Genomic DNA, 27,970 nt, shown 5'->3' on the forward strand with positions numbered 1-27,970 from the left:
TAGAAGTTTGATATTAATTAAAAATCTAAAAATGTCTTTATCAAAGCGAACCAATTACTGATTTTAATTAACAAAACATTTAAGCATTCTATAATGTGGCAGCTGTCAAAAAAAAAACAAGCAATAAATATCGAGCACTGAGAGAGCTCGAACAAATTGTACCTCGTAAAATGCAAGCATATTTTAACATGCAATGCATTAAAAGCATGATTCGAAAGGAAAGTAAACAAACTATTTGAAATAATACTATTATTTAAAGGATTAATATTAATGCAATTTAAATGTTTTCCTAAATATAATATTTTTAATTGTTTTGCCCTTTAAGATGGATTGTCAGATTCTGAAGCTTGCAGTATAAAATCAGAGCTGACAGTGTAACAGAAAATTTCTTTATCTGGCCTCTTTTGAACTAGCCTTGAAGTAGCTAGTTTGAGAAAAGTGAGAGGGAGAGAGAGAAGTATGGCTAGAAAAAGGAATTGGAAGGGAGAAACTGTAATAGACGTGGCGGCAATCAGCCGCTTATTGGTAATTATTACAATATTTTTTTCACGCCTTCAGGACGTGTTGCCTGAGCTGCCATGAGGCACTTCAATTGCAGTTTCCGTTGGCCTTTTAGCTTATGTACAAGTGCATATAAGTATGTAGCTATATATTTTGTAATTACTAGTGAAAAAGTAATGTAATTTCATTGCTCTAATTATAGCGCAACGTCGCCATAGTGTGGAGGAAGGTACTCGAAAAAATTAGCACTGGGTTGCATTGTCGGGGGCGCGCAAAATCAACAATGCAACGTGCGTCACAAAAGTGTAAAGTAAAGCTCAGAATGGTTCCGGGTATCCACTTTCCCTTCCTCACTTCTCTCCATCTCCATCTCATATTTGCCTTTTTCCCGTTTGCCGTTTTCCATTTCACAAGTGGCCGTCAATGTCGTCAACGTGGCCAAACTTCGCTCAACTTATGTAAATATATAGTTACGGAATTAATCAAAAAAGTGCAACAGGGAATGAAGAAAAATGAGTAAAACCAGGCTGCCACGAAAATGAACGACTCCATGCTACTCTGGTGTTGCTAATAAGAAAAACTTTTGGAAAATGAGCATCTCTGAACTTTTGTTTCACTATGGCGAATTAGTGTGTCTTTCCATTTTGCAGAAATAAAGGGTATAATGAAAAAGAAGCACAAAGTTCCGACCACAATACAAACAGCGACGGCAGAGAGTAAGAAAATAAATATTTTCGGTTAATAAAAGGGAACAATTTTTGTTGCCACACTGTGCACACTCGCTTTTGTTTTTTAATAAATATTTCTCAAGTGAAAAACTTGCGAGTGCGGAGAGAAAAAATGTGCAACAGTCAACGCTCTAAAAAGTGGCGTTGGTAGTGCAGAAGAGTTTGCCAGGCGGTGCAACATAGAGTTCAGTTCCTGGTTCCTGATTCTAGCCTGATTCCTGCCAGCATGTTTCTTTATGGTTGTTGGGCAAAGTGTTTTCAGTTAAAGTGCAGCAGATTGTTTATTCAGAAGTTTTGTTTATGACGGCTGCTAAGTTTTACAAATGCGTCCTACGATGTACTCAAATTTAAATGACAATATACTCAAAAAATATTAATGTTAAAATAATTTTGCTAGATTTCTTTTACATTTCCGTAAAATGCTAATATATATTTCCAAATTAAAATTGCAATTCTTAAAGCAATTTATCTGATTATATGTAATTAATATGACTATAGCCTCATAATAACTTAACCTTCATAGATAGACGCATTAGGAAATCGGAGTTACTCATTTGTTTTTGCGAGTATTCACACACACTCGTTGAACTGACAAGGAGTTAACATCTTGAACCACAGTGATAGAGGCACATTGTGAGCATTGGCTTCTTGACTGCCTGTCTGTGTGTTAGCCACATCATTTTTATCTCAACGCTGTGCTAATGGCATTTTAATTTCAACATTCGAGTATGAGAACGTGGAAAATCTTGAAGGCATCGCTTTCCGTGTGTTGCCGGGGAAATCTGTTGGCAGGACGTTGCCGTTTAAACAGAGCTTCAGAATATTTTCATAGTCCGCAAAACATTTCCATTTTATACTGATAAAAGAGAATTGCCCATGGAGATATGCCAAGTAAAATAATTAAAGCAAAAGTGAAATGAGGAAAACATAAAATGCATATTTATTTGAAACGCCGCGGCGGTTTCTTAAATTAAGATATTTCCCATTTCTGCGAACCTTAAAAGAATGCAACATAATTCTAAAGTTGCTTTTGCAACAAGACATTATGGAGGAGAAACGTTTGAAACATAATATACTCAAATGAGTACAAAGCGAATCCTAAGAAATTTGAAGTAAACTTTCCTTTGCTATTGCCAAAAACAGTCAAGAATTTACCGTTACCTGGCCAGAGAAACTTTACAACTAATGAGTTTTAATTGCGAAATTAAGTTTACTTTTGTCGAGGGTAAATCAGTTACGCTAAATATCTCAAGTTTATGTCAAAAATAACATGACAACCAACTTATTTAGTGTTACTTGCTTAAAGCACTGTGATTAGTCAAGCTTTCTCATGCCCATGCTAAAATTAAACAACACAAATGTTTATAAAAGTTCCTAGTATTCCCATTGAAAATATTGTTAAATGAATTCTTTAAAGTAAAGTAAAAGAAGGTTATAAAATTCATTCAGCTTTTTAAGATTTAATAAACGAACCTGACCGTCTTAGTGACACCTCGAGCGAAAGTGTTGACAACTTTTCGGACAGAAAATTTGATTGGTTTATTTTTTGTGCGTCCAAGAGAAGCAGTACTCCTTTAATATATGTACTATATATGTATGTTTCGGGCATCATATATTGTACTCAAAGCTCCTTCCCTGAGAAGGCAAAGTCAAAGCAAACAATTTGTTAACTAAAATGGTAAATTTTCTGTGTTTTTGTAATTCATAGCGTTTCGTTGTTGCTTGGCCACTTTCAAGGACTAACTTAAGTGTGAATTATCTTCGCCTCAATCTTGGACTTCGTCTCAACGTCGTTGTCTATTGCGACAAAATGCCGGGAGTTGTGTTTCTAATCGTTGTGCCCACTGCGAATTTTGAACGAGAGTTGATCTACGGTAAGTAGAATGAAGGGGAAGAAATTGAATAACGCGCTGTGCGCTAATTAAATAGAAAGTTACAAAATTTGTACATGTTGCATCACATTGTGGCATGCTACATACTTTTGCGAGTCTACATGCGGTGCTTAGGCGCATAATTATGTTGTTTAGTGGCGTTATTAATTATTTTATGACATCGTAAAAGTGTAAAACTGTTTGCTGCGCCTAAAAGCATGCTACGAATTTTGTTCACCACAAACAGAGGGAATCTGTGTGTGTGTGTGTGGGTCTGTAAAAGAATTCGTTTAAAGAGGCTTGTACGTTTACTTTTTGCTGTGTCTAAAAATTGAATATTAAATTTTAATTAACAAGCCTGCGAGTTGGGTTAAGTGTTACAGCATGTGGCATGAATGCAGTACGGGGTTGTGGCATGTTTATTTACTCGCAAGCAGCATGTGTAAACATGCCTCTTCTCAGCGAAGGGGAATGTGTCAAAGTTTAGACGCTACAGCGCAACGAAGAAGTCTTTTGGCCCGGTTAAAACTTAATCAAATTTGTTGGTTCTTCTACAAAAGCACATCAGCTTAATTTGTGTTTATTCGGTAAAGTGAAGCTGCACGACTTTCAATTTGTTCCGTTGCAGTAATGGGAGTTAGGCACAATTTTGGAGATAAACAAGCAAACAATATGTAACAACCAAGGATATCGGCACATTATACATAATATAAATAAGTCCGCTAAATCACAAAAATTGAATGATTGATTTAATTTTAGAACTTCTTTTTCTAATTTTGCAAATATTTTGCTTAGCATCAAAAGTGTGCATCAGTGCGAATTAAATTAATAAACAAGACTCCAAATGCCACAACAATTAAGAACCCATAAAGAATGTACGAAAATACATTTATTTTCGGCACAAAAACAGCAAGCAACAATCAACTGTCATTAAGCAAGGCTATTAATTTATCATAATCAAAGACAAAAATGTCCATAATAAAAACCTATCAAAAGCGATAATTTATGAAACGCATTCCAGCATAAGAAAAATAAATAAAATGTGTCGACTTATCAGGTTTGACTGAGTGAGGAGAGTGCGTGTGTGTGCGTGTGTGAAGCTGTGCTATTGCTATTATTAATCAAATATTTATTTAAATACTTGCATACATACATAGGCAAAGTAAAACAAGGCAAAAGCAAGCGCTGTCAATGGGCGTCATCATTAATTTTGTTTGTCGCCATGACAGTGGCTCCAAAAGCTGATAATGACAATGGCACTGTTGATGAGTAGCAAGCCAGCTGAAGAGATCGAGTAGGTGGAAAACATATACGCAGCAGGGGTAGAGTTGCAAGGAGAGCTTCTGCTCCGCCGCTGGGCGTGAACAAAGTTGGGTCAAAGTCAAAGTCAAAAAGTAAAATAAATGACTTTCTTTTTGGAATGTAAAAGTGAGCAATGAACATGCGTTGCCAGGCTGAAAATTTGGCCAACAAGAACAACTTGACATGCACATATACTTCGTATACTTGTGTCAAGTCATTGAAGAGCCGGTCGAGGTGCCAGACATAAATCACAGGGCTCAATGCCATGCCAAAGCGTTTCTCGAAGTCCTCCTCAAGTGGCTGCTAAGACGGAAAGAGTGGCAGGAGAAGAGATGAGGGGATGGGCGGGCAATACGCCAACTTGGGGACTTGACTTGGCCAAAACATAACTATGGGTAACAAAGACTTGGCTACTCATAGGAAAATTTGCTGTTCTGCAACTAAACTAAGCACATTTAAGCTTTATTTTGGCATTTGTCAATGTGCGGGGATTTATATAACATTTCGATGTCTGTCTGGTTTCCATTTGCTCTCTTTTTCTCTATGTCTGTATCTTTCTCTGCCTCTCCTTGCATGCGTTAGTATAATAAATTGAGATACTTTGTGTGGTTTTTATGTAGGCTTTGATTTGATTTTTGCCTGCCAATTTATTTATTTAGCACAAGTGGAGGAGGCATTGACCCTCTGCAAAGCTCATTTAATTACAGAGAATATATAATGCATTTGGTTTTTTATACTTTATGCACAGTATGTATGTGTATGAATTATTAAAAAAAGATTTATATTAAACAATTGCTCTTTGCTTACTTAAAGCCATCAATTTAATTAGTGCCATTTGCAGCTGGAGGCGCTAGTGGTCAAATGCTATTTAAATAAGCCAAATAAATTAAAAAATTTCAGCTGCTTTTAGTCGCTTGTACATAATGCAAATATTTATTAAGTGCTTGAAATAAATTCCACGCGAATTTTTCGCTAATTAGAAAATAAATCGACTAAAACTACGGTATTAAATAAATAGGCATTTAAATTAAACTGTTTGACTAAAGATGCGACAAAACAATTCGCATATTTCAAATGCTTTGAATTCAGCATGAACTAAATATGCAATTTTAATACTTCCAAAAAAACAATTAGTGTTACTTGTGCCAGCCAAACAATATTATTAGCTGTCCTAATCCCAACATTAGAGTGTGAATAATGAGGGATAATTGAGCTTAATACAAAAAATGGGAAACTGGCGTCAAAGATGTATTTATTTTTCTTTTAAAATATATACATATAGTACATATGTATGTATATATGTTTCAAAGAGTTGTAAATGAAATTTTGTATGTCGCTATATTATTAAATATCATAAAAAACGATCACAGATATGCGAATATTGGGAAATAGAAATTATCAATTTAATTCTGAGGGCATTCAAAAAGTATAAGTATACATCAATTTTATTTATTATTCATCAAATGACTATACTTATATCTGTTTCACATCATAATAAGCAACTCGCTCTGCAACGATTATAGTCTTGTACAAAGGGCTTACATTGATCGTCTTGTCGATTTTCTTTAAACGTTTTCCTATGCTTCTGACTATTTACTTTTATTTTTTCGACATACATATTTAGTTTAGTTTAGTTTTAGAAATATTAAATAATTTGAAGGCGCAAAATTTGTAAGTGGAATAATCAGCTGAGTTCCATCAATATCGCATTTTTTTTCGATAATAATTATGATCAATGATGCGATTCCATTAGCCATCCCTCTCTTACATACAGCCGCTTATGGAATGATGCGGCGGAAGGTTCTTAAGGGAAATTTCAATGATGCAGCTTAGTTTATACAGCGTATTATGTTGATTTTTATATTCTAGGGATTTTTATTGACAACTGTTGCGTGTGATTCGTTTTAAAGCAAGTTAATAGCTCTCTAGTGAAAAATCGCTTCATTTACTTGTAGGCACATCGAACAATGCTGTAACTGAGACGACGACTACACATGGCTCTCCTGGTCGTGGGCATCATGCGAATGCTGGGATGGGTGGCGGCAATAATAATCTGAACATCAATCTTCCGGAAAATAACAACGCAATACTACGACTCGAAGTTGAGTTACGTGACAAGAATGTACCCAAGTATCGACGCGGTGTGGGCGGCGGCGTGCCCGGTCGTGGGCGTGGCATCGGTCAGGGACGGAATGCTGCAGCAGCAATAGCTGACGCTCGAGCTGGAGCAGGTGAGGCAGCGGCAAGTGCGCTGAATAAAGGAACTGGAGCGGCTGCCACGTTGGCTGTGCCACTGGACCGACGTAATTTAGTGGTGCCGCTTGAAAAGGTGCGTCCATAGAGCAGTAACTTCTGAGTTGAACTCAGTCCGAAGCCCAGTTGCCCCCCAAAACACTTAAAGTTGACTTTCGATGTGGTGTACGCCGTGGTGGATAGGGGACGAATGATTCAGGGGTACAAGGATATAAGAGTACTCAACCACTGAACGCTGTGTGTAGTGTTGTGTAGATGCACTTAACCAGGCGAAACGTGACTCTAGCTCAGTGCATGTGCGATTAGGAAAGAGGTCGAAGAGGATGGAGTGGGGGGAGTGCGAGGGAGGCACGTTGACATTGTAAAATGGCAACCAAAATGTGTTTGGCTTGCGGTTGGTCAATCGCAGAGCTCGCGTGAGTCGAGCTGATTTTGATGAATGAGGGTGACAACTGGCCGAGTTAGATAATCGCCAAGATGAAGATGCGCTTCCGAAGATTGATGAAGCAACCACAGCTTTAAGTAAAGGAAGAGCAAGGGGTGAATCGTGAAGTGCAGCTGCGATTCAGCACTTCAATAAGATGCATAACTAAAGTCTTACTATTGTTTCTGTTGTTATATTTGCCAGGTGCTTGAGGAGTTACTTGTCAAGCTTGAAATTGAGCACGTTACTTGGACAACAAGCAAAAAGGGATATTTTCATCACGTCGTTTTCCCACTGCAAGCCGGTGATGCTTGCGAGACGACACTGCACTGCCTCACGGAGCTGGGCATTGGCACTAAATTGAATTCCAGTGTCAGGTAAGTTGAGACATTGAAAGGCGCCACCAAACGGCAAAAGGAAAACGTGCCGGGCAAACCAACAAGGCGGCAACACTTTTGACCAAGCGCTAGCAACAGCTGGCCAAAAACCAACCTCATTCCGCCCCCTGCAGATGGTTTGGCTCTTAGTAAAAAAAACTGCAATGCCATCGATGGAAGGGCTGAACTCATCTTAAGCTGAACCCACAGTTATGCAGCTGTTAGGGTTTTACCATATAGACGAGGAGCAGTAGTCTGGCAGGCACGCAGACTAGTTTATATTTGGATTGTCTGTAGGCGGCAATGGCAAGAACTAAAGGCGGGCATCATATCACATTGCTATGCAACAGCTGGACAGCTCCGGATTTGAAAATTGAAAGCTTTTGTCAAGTCTAAGTGTAATTGACAATGATAGAGTTATAAGTGCGGGAATTGAATACATTTTCATGTCAGACGTTTAATGCATAATTATTAAGATCGTAGCAAAAATAATTTGTTCTTGGCTTAATGAGCATTATGTTAAGTTTCACAGTTGAAGGCATCTCTTTTGCAATTACTCAGCATTAAGTACCAATGAAATTTCACTTACGGGCAAGTGCAAGTGCAGGAACTGTTTGCTTGGGAGTAAATTAAGTAGCTAAGGAGAAACAATGAACTGGTCTCGCACTTGTACTAAGTGGCCCTACAAAATAAATTAAAGATGAACTGACAATGACCAAAAGACGCCAGCAAGCAAGCTGGGTGACAGGCTAGACGAGAGCAGGTGCGATAATCATTTAATGGCATTAAGCTGGTGCATTAAAATGCAACCTTCGGAGAGGTGTGACCAGCTGCTGTTAGGGGCCAGACAAAGACATTACATGCAAGGGGTCGAAGATGCAAAAGGAGAGCCGGACATGGTAAATGGGGAATAGTGAATGGGTGAGTGCAAAAAGGATTGGCCGAGTAGCTGTTTACCTTTACCTATACCTTTGGCTGAGTGGCAGGTCAAAGGGTGGACAGTTTCGATGGGCAAAAGTGATATTTAAGCTGTTTAATGTGCACAGAATGCAATTAAGTTTCGCCATAGTAAATAGTCAGACACTCCAAGGAGTGAGCACTGAGTCCTTTGAAGCATCTGCAACTTCGGCCCCAAGTCGTGGGATTAAGTATCAGCTGCTGTCATTCCTGGGCAAACCAAAGACAAGATACTCGTATTTGCCTTGCAATCCAAAACAACGAAGACCAAAAGCAGAAAGCAAACGTGGCTCACGGTCCTACAAACTTGGCTTGCAACTGAAAAATATTTCCATATTCAAATGCATCCTTTTCGTCATCTGCATTCGCCTACTCGAGTGGAGCACACGAGTAATAGAGTAGTCTTTCATCTTTCATCTGCAACCTTTGGTTTGTTTTACAGCGTTCTGCCCTGCAGTGTTAGTTACGATGCCATCACCGATGCGGCCAACATGCGAGATGATTACAGGTAAGTCTGTGCAGGAATAATCCTATTGTCAGTGTCAGTGTGTGTGTTGGCCTAGTGTCTACTTTTAATGCGAGCACCTTTGTCAGCTACAGACACGTGGCTTTTGACCCGAGTGCTCCTTTTGTCGGAAACTAATTTGAGCGCCTCCTTTTGTGGTTAGCTCTCAAAGGCGTGTGCCATTTCATTAACTTTCACTTGCATTTCCAACTCTCTGCTTTCTTAGTTTCAGTTTCCGATTCAGTTTGAGTCGTTTTCTCATTCGGTGTCGCCATGTGTTTTAGTTTCAGTTTCATTTACAGGAGCTCAGTGTTTGTCTAGCCGATGGCAATATAACAAGTGGGTTGGTCTACCTTTTTTTCACACCTACTCGTATACTGCGTGTCGTCTTTCTATCCACAAGGGGTCTGCTTGGCACTGTGAAACTTGGCTGCCATAAAGTCTGTACTTCTTGCGATGATATTTGAGTAGAAAAACTATCGATAGATAGCATTTCGTGCAAAGCATTGAGTATATCAAATATATTATTTACTTTTTAATTAAATATTAATAAGCTTCAAAATTTAATTTAATTCACATATGTTAAAAACTCGAATCGTGTCACGCACCCATCTCTAGTGCACCCAACACACAATTTTCAGTGCTTGGCACATGACCAAGTTTATTGAGGCTTTGGCAAAAACGACGAGTATTGTCACAGGTTTTTTTGTGTTGTACTTCAGCTCTCTCTGTCATGCGGTGTAAAAAGTGAAAATGTTTGAATTTACATATAAAAGCAGCAAGTTAGTTGGATTAACCCCATCAAAGGGTTAAATGCATCTGCCTAGTGCACATAATTTATGAGTTTCGTACGTTGACAAGAAGTTTTATGTGTATGTGGGTGAAAGATTTGTCTCGATGTGAAGAGGGATATATGGAGAAAGTGTCAGAGTAAGCAAGAGAAAGAGAAAGGGGAAGCCAAGAGGGAACCTAATTGAGGTTGTGGTTTCTTTACAGAGGTTAGTTAAGTGGCTAGATTTATTGCTGGGAAATGTATTCGAGATTTAAGAACAGTTTTTTCTGTGTCAGCTTAAGATATTCTCTGAATAGAATAAAAAAATGAGGAAAGACTGTCGGTCTACGATAACGAGAAATAAAAACAGAACATTTTAAAAATTCTGCTTTTAGTTTTATTAGTAAATTTATTGAAATAATTAAATTTGTGATCTATTTGAGAAATCTTGATAAAAATCCTTCTTAAGCTGACGATACTTGGTAAAAATGTTTTGCAATTGAAATGAATTGAAATCGTGGTACAATTCCATACCAATTAGCGAGAACACAACTGAGCTAAGTGTCGGCCGCAGGATATTGGCCATGGCTACTGGTTGGCCATGGCATTTTATGATATGGTTTTAATGGTGTTTATTTATTTAACTATTAATAGTGATGATGCCGAGGAAGCGTCCAGGTGGAACAATTTTGTGGAATCAATTAAATCGAAATTGACCGTTAAACAGGTTGTGGACGGTGTGCGGGCTGGCGGTTCCTTGTCCTTTGACTATCTGCTGCTAATTGTTACCGCCGAGTGAGTACACATCGTGCTTACCGAATTCCGTTCTTAAATTCTAATGCGAGTGTGTGCAATCTATGGTCTATGGTCGTCTTGCAGCTCCCTGGCAGCTCTTGGTTTGGTCGAGAATAATGCACCGAATATTGTTGCGGCGATGCTGGTTTCCCCGCTCATGGGTCCTGTTATGTCTATTACATTTGGCGCAATTATCTCGGACAGAGAGCTAATGGTAAGTGCATGCAGCTGTCGTTACCATTGCAGCTGCCGTTGTTGGTGCTGTTGCTGTTGCTATGGCTGTTCTCTGTGGTTGGCCATAACCATTTCGACTCGCTTTTGTGATGATGTGGTGGCAGCATTCGCTGTACAGCAATACACAAATTGGCAGCAAAAACATTGCATAAAGCACAAATAGCTAGAGAATCGACAAATTGCAGTTGCAGACCCCAGATGCAGATCCAGTTCGAGGTCCAACAATAATCCGTTGGCAGCCGTACTTTTACAGCGCTTCAGATTGATTTATGTTCATACATATGTATGCGAAAATGACAGTGGCAAATAATAATAATAATAACAAAAAACATTTGTCGAAAATTACCCTGTCAGTCAGCCAGTCAAATAATCATCACCATCACCATCACCCTCAGCCTATAGCCTGTGGGAACAACTCATCCCACAAGTGGAAAGTCAAATACATAATGACAATTTTCATCGGAATTTGTTACATATTTTCAACACTTTTGTGATAACTGTCGAGTTGCTGCTTTTGTTGCTTGCTTATGGGCAGCTCGTTCGATATCATATTTTCTTTTTAAATATTGACGAAATTTGTGTAATGGAAATATCCCGTTGTGGTAATTAAATTAGGGAAAGACTATCACAGAATTGGACATTAATTATTGCGAGTACTATTTTGACAGCTTTACATTACTTATTAATTACTACATTAAATATGTGAATAAAATATTTTCTTTTTATGGATAAGCGGTGCTACTCTTATCGAATCTAGGCCAGCCGTTCTTTTGAACTTGCTTAAGCTTGATAATAAATGGAATTAAGCCATACTAGGTAAAATCTTAGAATTTTTAATCCAAACTCTTAACATTCAAATGTTAAGGGTTGAACACCAACATTTACTCAATTTCCAAATAACTTTCTGTGTACGATGCCTATAAATAAATGAAACGAGGCCGCCGTTTTATCCTCGGTGGAAAACTCGTTTGAAGAGCGTCTGCAAACAGACTTAAGCTACTTAAATTAAAAGAAAATAAGCACTTAAGGAATTATACAAAACTCGAAGCAAATAAAACTTAACGTCAACTACAGCAAGTTGCCTCTCCCTTTTCGCCTTTCTTTTCCTCCGTACTCCGTACTTCGAGCCCTATAGCCTGCTGTTGCCTGTTGTCTCTTCCCTGATCCTTGCTCCATTGCTGTTCCTGTTGCTCATCCTGTTCCTCTGACTGTCAAGTGAGAGCCATAAATGTCAAAAGCAGCCAGGACAACAGTCGAATTCTATGGTTAAGCTAAAATTATCCGTTTGTTCGTTGAATAACGACATGAAAAAGAAAACGCGATTCATAATTTTTGCAGGTGCGCTTTATATGATAAACACACTCATAAATGAAGATAAATAGAGAGTCTGAAAGATGAGGCGAGACAGAAGAAAAACGAGATAGAAACCAAAAATGTGAGGCGAACATTTTTTCTAATGAGTGTGAGATTTCGTTTGCTCCCCCTCTGGGGGACAACTCGGTGTCTGCTGACATAATTTTACGGACTGTGCACACACTGACACATGCATATGTACATATAAATATATACATGTAGGTATATATTCCTAAGTACGTGTCGTGGCTGCGGGTAAGCCATCTGTGTCGTGTACTTCAATTAAATTTTAATTGAAATGAATATATTTTTTGTCGTTTTACATGTCTCTGTGAAGTAGCTCTAGTTGCTGCATAATCTTTGCCGCAGTAGGATGCCACAATATAAAACTACTGAGTATTAAAGGTACAAGTACGAAAATAATTACATTGTACGAAATATAAGTAAGTTCAAGTACATTAATTAAATAATTTACTATCGCACTAAAATCATTTCATTCACTTTATACAGCACTCGAAAAATGAATTATGTTTAGAAAACAATTACACAAATTCTTCAATTTCAATTTATCGCAATTTGTATTTATATTGCGAAGAGAACTAAATATGTTCAGTAAATAATTTGAAAACAAATTTAATAGTTTTAAATCCTTGATGCAGAAAAAATAATTTGCAACGCATAAAAATTGATAACTGAGCGTTAAAAAAAATAATTGAAAAATGCTAACAAAAAATTACGAAATGATCATAAAGTTGCGGGAATGAAAACTAAATGCTTTGCCTATGTGCATAAATGTTTATGGCAGCATCTGTCAAAAGTCGTTAAATGTTATTGAAATGTTTTTTTTTTGTGCAGCTGCGGGCAATGCACAAACAAATACACAAAATGGTGTGTATGGAATACTCTGTAGTGCTATAAAATATTTGCACGCCATTTAAACTTGATGCATGTAGTTTACACATTACTCATACGTCTGGTGTCCCGTTCCCCCTCTTCCTTTGTTTACTTAACTACCTTTTCGAGTGAGAGAACAAACCAAAACACCGAGAACACAACTTGCCACTTATAATTTCACTTTACTTTAATGCCAGTTGGCAAATTGTTGTGGCAGTGTCTCGACTCTTTAAACTGCATTTACTCGTACCCACTTTCACTTGGCAAGTTGCTTCTTTTAGCAAAGAATTTAAACAGTTGTCAGCTTTTTATGCTGCAACTTGTGTTTCTCTCACTCAGATTGAGGGTTGAGCTTGAGTTCTGTGCATTTCAAAGAGAGGAGAAGTCAAAGCATAAGTAAAAGAAGTCGATGCGAGAAGAAGGGAGCGCCCAAGACGACAAAGACAACGACATCATCTGGCTGACATTAGAACATTTTTCTTTTGTGTGCAGCTGCCAAAAGCAGTTTGAGTTGCGTGGCTGCAAATTTGGGTTAACATGTCACGCACCCACTCGATGTGGCCAACTCCCCCATTCCACACCCTCCACCCTCGTTCGTTCCCCTTCTTACACACCATTTCTTCATTCTTATCCTTCATTTATTTTTCTCTATGTTATACGCTGCAAAGTATGCTACATTATCGCACAAAGTGTCGCTTACTGCCGTCAGTTGGCATTCAACATGCAATCCTTTTTCTGTTCGTCCAGTCTTTATGCCCCCTTCGCCAAGTGATTTTGTGTAAAAAAAAAATACTATTGTAAGCTTATTCTATGAAATCAGCTTCAATATTCAAGATATATTTCAATAATATTGTAAATATAAACAAGTTAGAAAGCTACAGTTGAGTTTACTCGATTGTGAGACACCGGCTACCCATTTTGAATAAGAGCAAAACAAAAATATACCAAATTAATATACCGCAAAAATACTAAATATGCCTATATTTGGTATACATAATGAAAATGTACAATATTATGATCAAAACTAAACTGTAGCCAGCGCTCTCTTTTCTCTAAAAAATTAAATGTATTGTTAAATACTATATAATAAGTAAATACAATGAATATTTGGTATATTGATTTTGTATTCATTCAAAATATACCATTAGAGTACTACCATTCTAAAATAACAAAAAATTATATGTCTATGTTATCTCAGAGATCTAGGTGTTCATTCAAACAGACGGACAGACAGAGAGACAGACTGCCTGTTACATAAATTTCCTGCGGATACCATGTTATAATACATACTCTTCTTACCTATGGGTAGCGGGTATAAAACCAACAATTGATTTTGTTCTGTGTGTTCTTTTATGACTTTTTATAATTTTAATAATTTTATACATTTTGCAATGGTATTCTAAAATTCTTTTTATCTCAATGAGACTTACTTTAACAGTGAGATGTTATTAAATGAATGTGGGTTGATAAACGTTATGTAGAATTCTGAATTTTGAAATATATTTAAATTATAAACACTGCCACCTGTTTTAATAAGCCAAGTTTAATTTTCAGTGCTCAGCAAACTGTTTATTTGCAAATAACTGCTGGAGACTTTGTTTGCCCCCATTATGCTATGTAAATACAGTTTGTATATTCGTTTTCTGGGTATTTCTTTTATTTTGTTAGCCAGGGCGGTTCTTCTAATTGGTTCATGCTTATTTTGGGTACAGGGTACTTTGTAGTCGTTTCACGAATACTATTTTTTATTCAATTTTAGCGCGTCGGCTTTATGTGCTTGGGTCTGGGAATGTTGATCTCCTGCATATTTGGTTTCTGCTTTGGTCTAATTCTCGGAACTACAGAAATGCCATGGGGACAGAATGCGGATTGGCCAACGGAGGAGATGCGTGGCAGGTAAGAAATGTCCAATGTCCCCTGTCAAATGTCAATTTCAATTACTGTTAATCAACCAAACAATTGTGACAGATTTGATGAAATTTGTCACGTTTTAGGTTGTCTCTGCACACAAATGTACATCAAATTGATATAACCAGTAGATGTTTCTATGTTCATTCCCCAACAATTGTTCGTAATTTGGTTCATGTATAATCCTAATTATGTTTTGCTTCTCATTCGCATTCGACTCTTTTTCATTTATTTTAATTAATATTTATTTTGGCTTATGGCAATTAAATTCCTGAACAGTAATTGTATATATGAAATAAATCTTTGAATTCAAGGACATGGCAAAGCCAATTAAAACGAGTATCTTAGCCGTAAAAAACGCTCTTGGCAATCGAAATTAAATTAGGTGGAATGTATAGAATTACTATTTTGAAATATATTTGCATAAGAGTTACATAACAATACATGTGTATTTCACAAGCATAATGAATAAAAAATTATGAATACAATTAGCAGAATGATACAATCTAAAGGTAAAGAACTACTATTAGTAGAACTGTGGTTGACAATTTTTCATTTGATTTGATTACCTTTAGGTAACGTTGGTTAAACGAAGACACTCCCCTCCTTGCTTGTCTTTGTTTTAGATGCACTGGTCCAATTTGAGATCACAGTTGTATAAATAAATCGTATTGCATAATCCACATTTCTTTCTACTTTGTAGATGCTTAGTAGATCTGCTTGTACAGCTGGCATAAGCAAACTCTTCAATGTAAACATTCATTCAGGAATACTATTTAGTAAATATGAAAACTCATTCAGAAAAACAGGTCAAAATCAAATAGGCACTGGGTGTACGATAAAAGACTCGGGTTGGCTTAACTTAATCCAAAGGCGTCTTCTCGGAATACTACAACTATGATATACAATTAAATTACTGGCATTTTTATTTGCTCAAACACAAATACCACTAATTTGGTGGCCAGTGACGATGCCGTTTTCACGCGCCACGTGACACAATTACGAGCGGACAATGGCACCTATTGAGATGGTGGGGTGAGGGATTTCAGCAGGAAGTTGGCCATTAAAAGCACACGCGCATTGAGAGATATATGTATGTACAGAGCAGTACTCGAGGTGGCTGCGGCGGTGGTTGCAGAGGTGGAGGTAGATGTAGTGGCCAGGAGCAATCACGCAATCTGGGCAGAAAGGAGAGGCTTGCGTTATTATTATGATGATATGTATTTGTACATTGAGCATTGTGCTGGCCACGCTCTCAATTGAGATGTAGATACACTCAGCCGTCAGATTTGGTTGTCTATGCTATCTCCATTGCACACACTGTCGGCTTGACGGCTTGTATGCCCCTGCCTCTCCTCACCCACCGTCCTTTGTATTATTATTTTAACAATTTATTTTGCGCAATTAACACAATTGCCGACACACATTCATTACACACAACTTCCGCGTAACTGCGTTTGAGCTTAATTTATTGTTGCTGCCACAGAGTGGAATGGTGGAAGTGGGCGTACCAACAAGAGGAGAGGGGGGCTTGGTTGGCTCTGTCTGTTGAGACCTAAGCCTATTTCGCCCACTGGCGCACGAGATTTCCGCAGTCGGCGCGTGGCAACTTGAAGATTTGCGCTTTGTATGTCCTGGCAAGCTGGCAAAAAACGATGCCATAATAAATGTGTGCTCATATACTTGCCGAGAGTCTATCTATCGCCTCATTGCTATGGGACTCCTAGTGAGTGAGTCAGCGGGGAACGGGCTTGAGACAAAGGGGAACGCACTGAGTGTTGGCCTAATGAGCGCACGCCTCGCATTTCGGGGGAGCGGATCAGATTAGTTGAATTATTTGCAAGTAATTTATTACATTTTCACTCCTAGATTCCCCAACTGACTTGAATTGTGCACCAAAGTCGGGCATTTCCAAGAACCGATGGCTAATTAACATACTTAATGGATTTCCATTGTGACAAACAAAGCCTTCTTCATTTCTACACGACAATGAAAAGCTATCAAAAAATTAACTTCTGCAAACCAGTCTTAATTCAATGTCAAGGCTAATTCGACGTCTTAGTCCGCAAACACACCCTAAAAACAGTCGATAATAGCAATAGTAATGAAGAACATTTTGTAATACACTTTTATATTTTGAAATGACCCTAATGAGCCTCAAACATTACCTCATTGTAATGTTAATACTTAGGCAAGCGATTCAAATTCTCTTTAAAATTCACTTCACTTTGGAATAAGCTCTAAAAAGTAGATGGAAAAAGACAAAAATGAAGACTATAAAGAATTTACAAATCACTGAGCCAGAACCATTAGAATGAATTTAATGCTTATGAAGGCTATTATAACTTTTCGCCTCCAGCGAATAATCATGTTGTAGGTAACAGACAGAACCTATAAAATATACATATATAATCTTGATCAGCATCAAAAGTCGAGACGATATAGCCATGTCTGTTTGTCTTTTTTCTCGTCAGCACTTGTTAAGTTTGTTTCAAGATTTTGCCACGCTCTCTTCCGCCACCGCAAATTTAAAAAATCAAAGTTTGAATTTAGTACAATATCGATATACCAAGTATACCTTTTGGTATATTTTTTTTGGATATTTTGTAGTATATTAATTTGGTAATTCCTTTTATTCAAAATGGGCAGCGACTCTTACTTGTTTTTTACTAGTTTGAATACCAAACATCAAAGTGTCAAATGCAATTTATTAAAGTCGCCTATCAATAAGGGATGGGTAATACAAAAAATTCTCTTAGTTGGGGTCACCAATTAGTTTGGAGTGAAGATACGATACGGAGTACGAATGTCCGTATGGACATATGACACGGCTGACAATAACAAAATAATTTGTGACATATGACAATTTGATATTAGGTTTTTTAAGCGCTGGCGTTTAATTATCTCGTATTAAAGAGGAAGGGAGAGAGAGTCTTTGTCATTAAAAATCAGTGGCATGTATTTAACATATTTTTCACATGTTTCGTGGGTCATGTATGATAATTATTTAATTACAATGCAAACTAATTTGACGGTATTTTCTCATATGAAAATTAATTCCAATGGCACGTATGCAAAATATGAAGTATGAAAGACTAAATTACAACTGTAGGGTATGCGCAGAAATTTACAAATTCAATGAAATGTTTAGAGTTTAATTTACATTTTTTAGGTTGTTCATAAAAGTCAAGCATAGGTTAACTTGACTGAGATATATCGAGTCTAATTGAAAAGCCAAATTAGACAGATACTTATTTGAAAGACGCAGCTCCGACTTCTACAATAATTGAGCACAAATTGCGGCATATAATAAAGTTGTTCCATGATAAAATGTGAAATGTGTTCTTTTGTTGGCTGAGGAAGAATTTCAACAGTCGCGACGTCAAAGCATAGTGAAGGGCCATTAATCAGCAAAAGTTGGAAGCAGGTTAAGAAAATAAAAGTACGAGTTTTCATGTAGGCAAAGTGTAGGCACAAATGAGGTGTGCATGAATCACACGCAAAAAAGGACTCTGAAAAGTTTTCAAACATTTTTCACAACGAGAAATGACTCAAAAAAAAAAAGAACCAACCGTCGACAAGGTCGCTTGCCGGAAGTGATAACAAAAGCCGCTGACACTTGACAAAGTCGCGAATTACCTCAACACAAAAAAAAAGGAAAAAAGACGGAGCGAAAGTCAAATCAGGACTGAGGTGGCGCCACCTGGTGGCGTGTCCAGCTGACAGGACAGATAAGCAAATACCACTGACAGCCGTAGCGCGGCATTCATCTAAATTTAACTTAATTTGCAGTTGCAGAACCTGCTTCCTCGTATCCATTCACAGCTGGCATTTATCAATTTTCTGCGTTTTTATTTTTAATTAATTTTTACATTAACATTTGTGCTGCTTGTTTTTGTTTTCAATAAACTTTTCTCCTGCACTTGTTCCACCCATACACACACACATACATACACTCAGACATGCATACAAACAAACACTCAGAATTTTAACGCAATTGAAATTCTCCTTCCACCCATCAGAGGCAATGTGCGTTCCCTGTGGATGGGAGTACTATGGGCCCTAACATCTGGCACAGGCGTTGCCGTTGCCCTGCTTCAGGGTTCAGCTGGCCCTCTGATTGGCGTTGCCATATCAGCGTCTCTCCTGCCGCCGGTCGTCAACTGTGTGAGTATGCAGCCTAACCGAATATGTCTTTTAATTGTAATGCTGAGAACAATTGTCACTGGCAACGAGAATTATTATAAATGGCGTCATATGTACATTTATTGATTTTCTGGTAATGCTATTCACAAAGCTAAGTGCGGCCTTGAAATACGTTTTTCAATTATAGTCTCAGCAGCTTATCTGTCATCGATGAGATTGCGAAGCAGCACTGTGAAATCAGTTATGTAGCGCCTTTGCTCTTCAAGATGATATCACAAATTGGTCACACATTTGGCATAAGATAATTCTCAGCTTTGACTGTCTAATTGGGTCTGCGTAATAGAAAGTCTCTCTTCTCAGCCAACCAATGAATGAGGAGTGCCTTATTAACTTTGATGGCAGGTTGTGCTAGAGTTCTTTTGAGGAGTTCTTTGACTTATCAGATAATTGGAGAAGCTTAACAGCGGAGTGATTTCCTTTAAAGGATTTTCTGTATATGATCGAACGAAGAAAATAGGAAATAGGAAAATAAGTTGAAGTACGTAGAAGTTATCTTAACGAGTAAACTCATTTATTTTCAGTCTCTACTTACTTAGTAATCTCTGCCTTTGTTATTTTGAAATTAACCGAAATTATACCATATTATTTGCTTCTTAATGTTCTTGTTCAACTATCGTAAATATTTGTAAATACTTAGAAATTTGAGCAATATTTGATGTTGAGCAAATAAAAGAGTTTTCGTTGATAGATAAACTGAGAATACATTTGCTGTTTACTTATCTGTAAATGCGATGACCACATGATAGAGTGTGTTTATGTGAAGGAAGGATAAATAGAGAAATATGTGAAAAGTGAGAGACACAGGGATAGAAAGCGAGCGGACGCTTTGGTGGCCAACACATAAATTAGGCCAAAATACAATTTGCTGATTAATCTGAAGTGTAAGGCACAAAAACTTTTGGTCGTAAATTTATCTGGCCGATTGCCTGCCTAGCTGTTACTTAACTGGCTCGCTCTGGCTCAGAGTCAGACTGAGACTGAGACTCAGACTCAGACTCAGCTGGTTGCCTCACATTGTGGCAGCTAACCGCAACGAGTGCATAAATTTCGACCCAATTTTCAAGTGCGAATTGTACCCCAAGCGGATGTTGCGTAAAATTATTAAGCAAACCTACGATGAGTTAAAAGGCAAAGGAAAAGAAAGGGGAGCGATGAGTGAGCCGAATTGTAAATGCATGCAAAAACTTTGCAGAGCGGAAGCAGCAGGGCAACAGCCAAAGGGACAAGCAAACAAACAAAATTCCCGGCGACATGAGGCTGGCTGACATTTATCAATTGTGACAGAAAGACAATGCCACAAGGCGGCGGGACAAGTTAGGAGTCGGGACTCGGGAGTCGGCAGTCGGGCCACAGCCATGACAAAATGATGCAAGAGAGAAAATTGCAGGATGGTGATGGGGAGGGGTCAGACGGAAACAGCAGGATGAGAGGGAATTGAAGCGGTAACGAGAACGAAAACGTACATACATTCCATACACTTCCTCGTCCTGCTGCTAATGGTAATGGTCGAAGTATAGGATCTAGAGCTGGAGCTGAAGCTGGGTGCAGGTCTAGCTTTGGCCTTTGCTTGCTGCATGTGCTGAAACAATGGCGCTGAGATCGCTTAATCATGCCGACGATTGTGGTCGAGCATGTGTGTGCATTCAGTTCCCTTTTCTTTTCGTCCTTGCATCCTCGTGTTGCTCTCGCAGCTACATAGTTTTTTGGCTTATATGAGAACCGCATAAATCAGACACACGCACTAAAACTCTGACGCTGTCAGCTTTGTCAGGCTGGCGTTGCACGTTTCTAACCTAAAATCTGCTAACTGCATTGCCCAGCAGCGTGCCACAATTAATTGCAAGCATTTTGTACGACGGTAGCGGCAACGGCGCGTATGAGTAATAACATTTATATTCTATTTATTTTACTCTAACGGAGCGGGGTCTGTGGGAAAAAATATTGCTGCTGTATAATGCTATCATTTGACTTGTTATGCCATTCATTTATTTACTTTTTCACGAATATTATTTCAGGTCCGTGTCCCTTGATTCCTGATTTATTGTTCGCTGCAACTTAAATAATAATAATTTAAGTTTTATTTTCTTTTCTATTATCATTTAATAGACTTTAACTTTGCTCGCTGCTGTGGAAATAATTTGTCGTCCTTACTTTCAAATAAGAACCAGCATAACTTTGCCAAAATGGCCATAAATACAAAAAAATAGCAAACAGAAAGCAGAGAAAAAGACAACATACACATTCACATTCACATAAACACGTATTTGCAGCACGCACGCACTTCCGGACAGACATATGTGTGTATATGTATGTGAGTGTGTGTGCACGCCTAGCACTGAGTCATTATAATTTATAAGCGCAAAAAAATGCCATAAGAAAAGAGAGAAGCAAAAAAAGGCAGCGAGTAGACAATGCGACAATGAAGTTTTATCTACGACCGCCGAGTCTGCCTCTATGAATACATGTGTTTGTCCTTGCTTGTGTGTGTGGCTGAAATTTATAACAATTCAAGGCCGAGATCACTACTACTTTGTATGCTAAGAGCAACACCAGAGCCGGTTTCAATTTCAATTTGGCAACGCGTATGCTACGACCTTATGACCTCGAAAGCCAACGACAATTGCCAGCCAACGCATTGCCTTCAATTACATCTTAAATCTGTAAATGTGACTTGCTTGTTTTGTTTTTTTTTTTTTTATAATTTTACAGGGTTTATTTTGGTCACAGGCCTGCATATGGCTCATCTATCCGGATAAGAGAATACCCCACTTGAAGAACGAAGCGATGAACTCAACCACCGCCTATCCATTTATTTACACTGATTATTTGCCAACGGAGTTCTTGATCAATGGCATTGTCTCTGCCTGTCTGACAGTTGTGAATGTTATTTGCATATTCATAACTGCAATTATTGTACTAAAAATCAAAGAGGTATCAGCGCCCTATACCGCCAGTCCGGATTTAAAGCGGTGAGTATCAATTACTTTAATTTGATATAAGGCATTTCTGAGATAACGGAATTCACCTCTAATTATTGAACTGAATTTAATGTTAAAGCTTAAACTATGTATAGCATTTCATAGCACATGATGAGAAATGCCTCAAAGGTAATCTTAAATTAACATTGCGATGCACTCACTATCGTGATTTATCCTCTGGGGTTGCATGACATGCCGAATTGAGTTTGAAGTGTCTTTATTCGACACACACTGCAGTGTGCACTGTAGAGTTTCTGATAGTTTAAATCAATTATTTGTGGATTATATATTGCGACCTTGTTGCACTAACTTTCACTTTTAATAGCATGTTGGTTCATTGTGTTAGAAGCATTTAATAAACCTTAAAACGTTAACATGCGTAAAAGTTGACAAATCGCACAATTAACTGGCTGGCTTATTTCGTGCATTTCATAAGAAATAACTCATGCGCCGAGTGGTCGAGTCCATTCTAAATGAAAATAAATGAGTTTTATTGCCAGAGACCTACCATAATAAATAGCCATAGCCAAGACGCCACACTTCCTTCGTTCCCCCAACCCCCTCTCTTTTCAATCCTCTTCTTCTATCTCTGCGTGTGTGTGCTTGTGTTAATGGCCGCCACTTGGAGGCTGGCTCATGGCTGCTATATTTTGGTCTCGTCTACGTGGCCTTCAATCTCATAAAGTGGCGCATTAAATTACTCGAAGCGAGCACGAAACAATTTTTCCTCAAAGCTTTGTCAACATTTGCGACATAAACTGCTAGCAGAATTATGTATATGCTACAATTTTTGCTACAGTTTGCACAGTTTTGCGTATTAACTCGAGCGCACGCTCGCTCGCCCACCCAACAGCAAAAAAATCCTAACCTCCCTTTATATATCCTGTAATCACAAACATTACACAAGAGAGTCAAACTGACTGAATTGAAGGTTTATGTCACTTTATTGAATTTGTGACATATTTAACTGTTTTGAATGTCAAAGATAATGACAGAATAAAGTGTTTGAAAATTATGCTTTCAAATTGTTGTTTACTCTAGGAATATTCATGCGGCATTTACTAGTCGAGTTCACGCTTCTGTTTAGTGAACTCATATTTGTTTTGCTTTTTATCTGCGTATTTAACAGTTGTTTATGCAATATTTCTGTTTGTCCTGCTGCATTCGTGTCGTGTGCAACCATCTAACTGGATAGGGGCCAACGCTCTGCTCAAATAAATGCCATAGATGGGCGACAACTCTTGTGCTCGTGGCTCGTCGTTCTTTGTCCATATGGCTGAGAGCATTATTTTGTTGTTTTTTCAGTTTCCCCATTCCCATTTCGATTTCAATTCGGGTCTGGCAATAAGCATAAAGTGCATGATATCATATTTATTTGTTGTTAGTTTGTTTACTCCGCTTTTTATCAACAGATTCTGTTATTTTTTCAATTGCACACTCTCTTGCTATCACAGCAATATTGATTGTGGTCACTAGCAATTGCGAAACATTGAAAGAGATGTTGGTTTTCGATTGGTTTTCGAGTGCGCTACGAAACTGGTATTTGTTACGTAGCAAACAAATTAGACAAGAGAATATCGTTTGTTTTGAATATACCTACACTATAAAAAAGCTCTTAAATTAAGAATTTGCATTAAGAATTTTGGATAAAAAAGTGCGTCAAGAACAAATAGACAACAGATCTTGATTTTAAGAACATTTTATATAGGACCCAAGTTCTTATTAATAAGAGGAACAAATTGTTTATTATAATATGAAAAAAAATAAATTAAATATTTTTTTTTTACTATTTATTTATTATTTTACCATTTTATTATTTAATTAGCGCATTCAATTGTATGTTAAGCACTCGACTTACGAGAGACCCTCCTCCTTAGACTGCAACGAAGATTAACTGAACTATGAATGAAAACACTCAAAACTAGATAAAAACTATATAGATTTTTCAATAACGAATTTTTAACACGAACGTTTTTAATTTTAGAAATTGGACTTGTTTTTAATGTAGATGTTAGCTATCAGAATATGGTTGTGGTTAATGCTCTGTTTTCTCTCAACAGATTTTGGGAAACGGATCTACGAACTGTCCGCAAGACCAATCGATCCACAATGCGCCATCGTGGAGGGACTTTACGTGGACTTGGAGCTAGTGACAAGCTTATGGGGTAAGTTCTCCATCCGACTGAAAATGACTTCAATATTCCCGTTCTTTTGTATTTATAATTTTGCAATTGATGTTTATTGTTGTTGCGGTAATTGAGCGCATGTGTGTAACTGTTTCTTCTTTTCATCCGCCCTCACTTCCTTTATGAGGGTAAGAGAGCGTGGGTGGGGGTGAGTGTTCATGACATTCCCATGGGGCAACACAATTTACTTCGTACCCAATCTTGACTTGATTCTGAGTCAGCACATCGAAAGACATGCTTCAAAAAAAAATATCAAGAGGTAAATATCAAAAGTATTTATACTTGTGTAATTTTGCCCTCCCATCTTATTCGGGCATGGGATATTAATACAATATTATCAAAAGGCAAAAAGCGGAAGGGGGACAACTTACACTGGCGTTTAAGGAATTTTAAAGAATCTCTTGCAAAATTGTGTTGCAAATTAATGTATATTTATCCAAGTTGTATGAAAAGTGAGCAAACCACAATAATTATTTAACACAAAGCACTTTGTCCCAATTTTTGTTTAATTTTCTTTTTTATTGTCATATGTTAGAAATATGTCAGCAAAACATCTGTAGGCATTTTTATTTGAAGGTTAAGTAAGTACGCCTATTTATTTAACTACAACTACAAACTGGTTAAATAAAACGATTCACCATAATTCAGTAAAGAATTCAACGTGAAACTCAGTGACGAATTTATCAGCAAATACAAGTTTTTAGTCACTAAATATTGAGTGTAAATAACCATTTTATACCCGCTAACCATATGGTAGAAGGGTATTATAACTCTGGCAGGAAGTGTATGTAACAGGCATAAGGCGGCATCTCCGACCCTATAAAGTATATATATTCTTGATTAGCGTACACAGTCGATTCGGTCTATCTGTATGAACACCTAGATCTCAAAAACTATAAAAGATAGAGATGTAATTTTTCCGACAGCATTTGTTATCTTTGCATGTAGATCAAGTTTGTTTCAAATGTTTGTCACGCCCACTTACTCTCTCACAAATTGACAAAACTCAAATAATAAGCGTAATTTTAAATTAAATTTTAATTTTTATTGTGATCAGATAAAAATAACGAGGGGTCTTAGTTGCTTTAACTGACAATCCGGTATATTTTTCACTCTCACAGTCGAACACTCTTGACTGTAGCTTTCTTAATTGTTAATATTTGGCTAAGTTATTTAACAGGATAATTATGTGTCATAATGTTAAATCGCATTTGAATCCAATTTATCGTTAATATTTTACTTTATATTGATATAATATTTAAAAATTTTATTTAATTTAATAATATATTTGATAAATATAAGAATAATAAGTAAGAAAGCGACCAGCCATTTCGAATAAAAGAAAAGCAGTGCGGTATTATTCTTAAGATTTACTAAATAGTACACCCCTAAAATACTAAAAATATACCCAATGCCATTTTTGGTATATCAGTGAAGTAATGCATGCTGATCGAGTCGAAGATGCCAAAATCGGCCTGTTACATATAGGAACAAGTTATAATAGCCTTCTACACTATAAGTAGCGGATATAAAAATTACCTTCAACTGTATTTTCACATAATATTTTAATCGCTTGTTAAGTATCCGCTTTCTAAATTTGTATATCTGCTTTAATCCGACAGTGGAGTGAACTATCACGGCCTGGATGAGGCACGTAATGCCAAAATGGATTCAGCTCTAGAAAGAGCCCTGGCGCAAGCGGAAAGTGATACAACGTTTAAGAAGGTCAAACGAATGAGTTATTCAAGCAATGCAGCTGGTGAGGTAAGTCTTTTATTGTAGGAATAGACAAACTGAAGGTGACTGTCATATTTATATATATTTGATTTCTACTGCTGCGATTATTCATAAAGTTGTTTAGCCATATCTGGTCCTCCAACGCCTCCTGGTTTGATTTTTGTTCAGAGTAGAAGAGCTGGAGCTGGAGCTGCTGCTGCTGCTGCTACTTGAGCTGGAGCTGTTTTTCCTGCGGCCTCCACCCATAACTTTTCTTCTCCAGTGGCGTGTGTGCCTCACTTTATGGCTGCTACTGGAACTACTGCTAGAAGATGAGGATGCTGTGGTCGTGGTGGTCGAAGTCGAAGCCTCTGTTGTTGTGCTGGTGGCTTCACTCTGGGGCATGTAGATCACGCATAGAACCAAGAGGATACACCCTAATATAATCGTTTCACTTCTCATGTTGATCACTTCGGTTGACTGATAGTTTTCCAACGAGTTGTCGGCGTTTTTATAGCGAAGAAACTAACCAAAAATTGGCCTTAGATTTTGCGTATTGACAAAGGTGTTTCTTTTTTAATTACGCAAAAAGAATTTGCAACTAGAAAATTGACAGCAAAAGATTAATAAATCATTTGCGAGATATGTTTAAATTTGTTGCTTTATTTAACCAGCTGTTGCTTGTCTTTATTCTTTACTTGATGGAACGTATCAAGCAAGGCCATGTGCATATTATCTTGCATTATTCTCAAATATTCATTTCAAACCTTTTCATTGTATGAAATTTGATAATATTTATAATTATAATAATATCCAAGTTAACATAATTGCAAATTCAAGTTTTTTGTTTTGCATTGAAAGCGTATAATTTCTGTTTATTGGCTAATTTTTGTGGCTTAACAAAATATATGTACTATTAAATATCGAATGCTATTGCGCATTCGTTTAAATTATGAATAATACCAAAACAATGTTAACTATAATTGCGGATAGTTACATAAGTGTACGATAGGCGTGGAAATCAATCATAATGGCAGCCAGATTTGTTGAGCATTACGTCAGGCAACAATTATATTGATAATCCTTCTTTTATCTCTAGTTGTGCCTAGTGTGTAATATTACTCTTCGTCCACCTTCTATGACCAAAGGTTGATGTTCTTGTCCGCAATTACTGGCGTAGTGCTAATTTGGTACATTAGTATATGGTGTTGTATGAACCGTTGAAGATGGTCTCTTATCGGCACATTCGGATTTCTAATCACATTTTCCTGACCTGGCCACTGGCAAGTAAGGCAGGAGGATGACCAAATCTTTCACAAATCTCTGATTGAATACCAGGAGTGATTTCGTCAGTATAAATAGTAATATACTGCTTGTTAATACCTTATGGAGACGACATGAAGTTGTTTAACAAGTTGGAATAAGAGATTTATTATTTATTTAATCCATTAATTATTAAATCAAATATGCAGCTTATGTGGCAAATAGATCTGAGATTCGAGAACACCTATTAACGTTGTAATTATTTGTTCTAAAATCTGTCATCGAGGGCGGCAAGAAGAAAGTGAGAAATGTAGAGATGGAGACAACACGAAACAGTTAAAATAACAATAAATGTTCGCTAATCGCATTTGTCAAGACTTCTGTCGTGGCTATGAACACAATTCCCGGGGGAAGGCAGCATTTAAACGAAATTACCCCCAATTACGAGTATTTTTGGAAGAAAAAGAGAGAGAAACGCATTAACATACAGTCGGAGAAGACGAGAGCGAGCGAGAGAGAGAGAGAGAGAAAGAGATGGTACATACATTAAGAAGTGACCTCAATCATTTGTTGTTGATAAGCGCAGCAGGAGTCGCTAGTAAGAACTACTCGCGATGCACAGCGACAGGCAAAAGCTGTCGCTGTCGACAACGACGACGATGGCGACAGACACAACAAGGACACACGCAAGGATAATAAAGCAAGTCGGTTGGTCATAAATCAATGCGAAGTACGGCGCAGCACAGA

General features: G+C 37.5%; 2 protein-coding genes across 6 annotated transcripts in view; one reads left to right on the plus strand and one right to left on the minus strand.

Moving 5' to 3' along the window:
* The window catches only part of LOC133834941 (uncharacterized), a 193,232-nt gene that overhangs the window by 55,378 nt on the left and 109,884 nt on the right, over nt 1-27,970 (minus strand).
* Nucleotides 1-27,970, plus strand: part of LOC133834949 (uncharacterized) — a 45,945-nt gene that overhangs the window by 15,609 nt on the left and 2,366 nt on the right. The window contains exons 2-13 of one of the 5 annotated variants that reach the window (XM_062264761.1): nt 2,938-3,103; nt 6,358-6,731; nt 7,284-7,456; nt 8,856-8,921; nt 10,345-10,485; nt 10,570-10,699; nt 14,726-14,862; nt 18,897-19,041; nt 21,790-22,049; nt 24,119-24,223; nt 25,867-26,008; nt 26,098-26,632. In XM_062264761.1, the coding sequence (XP_062120745.1) occupies nt 3,040-3,103; nt 6,358-6,731; nt 7,284-7,456; nt 8,856-8,921; nt 10,345-10,485; nt 10,570-10,699; nt 14,726-14,862; nt 18,897-19,041; nt 21,790-22,049; nt 24,119-24,223; nt 25,867-26,008; nt 26,098-26,154 (1,794 nt within the window). In that variant the 5' untranslated portion in view covers nt 2,938-3,039 and the 3' untranslated portion in view covers nt 26,155-26,632. Of the gene's footprint in view, nt 1-2,937; nt 3,104-6,357; nt 6,732-7,283; nt 7,457-8,855; nt 8,922-10,344; nt 10,486-10,569; nt 10,700-14,725; nt 14,863-18,896; nt 19,042-21,333; nt 21,741-21,789; nt 22,050-24,118; nt 24,224-25,866; nt 26,009-26,097; nt 26,633-27,970 lie in introns of those variants that run through there. The other 4 variants (XM_062264770.1, XM_062264744.1, XM_062264753.1 and 1 more) reach the window with 4 other exon arrangements.

The sequence above is a fragment of the Drosophila sulfurigaster genome, chromosome 2L, assembly GCF_023558435.1.
Source record: "Drosophila sulfurigaster albostrigata strain 15112-1811.04 chromosome 2L, ASM2355843v2, whole genome shotgun sequence".
Classification (NCBI taxonomy): Eukaryota; Metazoa; Arthropoda; class Insecta; order Diptera; family Drosophilidae; genus Drosophila; species Drosophila sulfurigaster.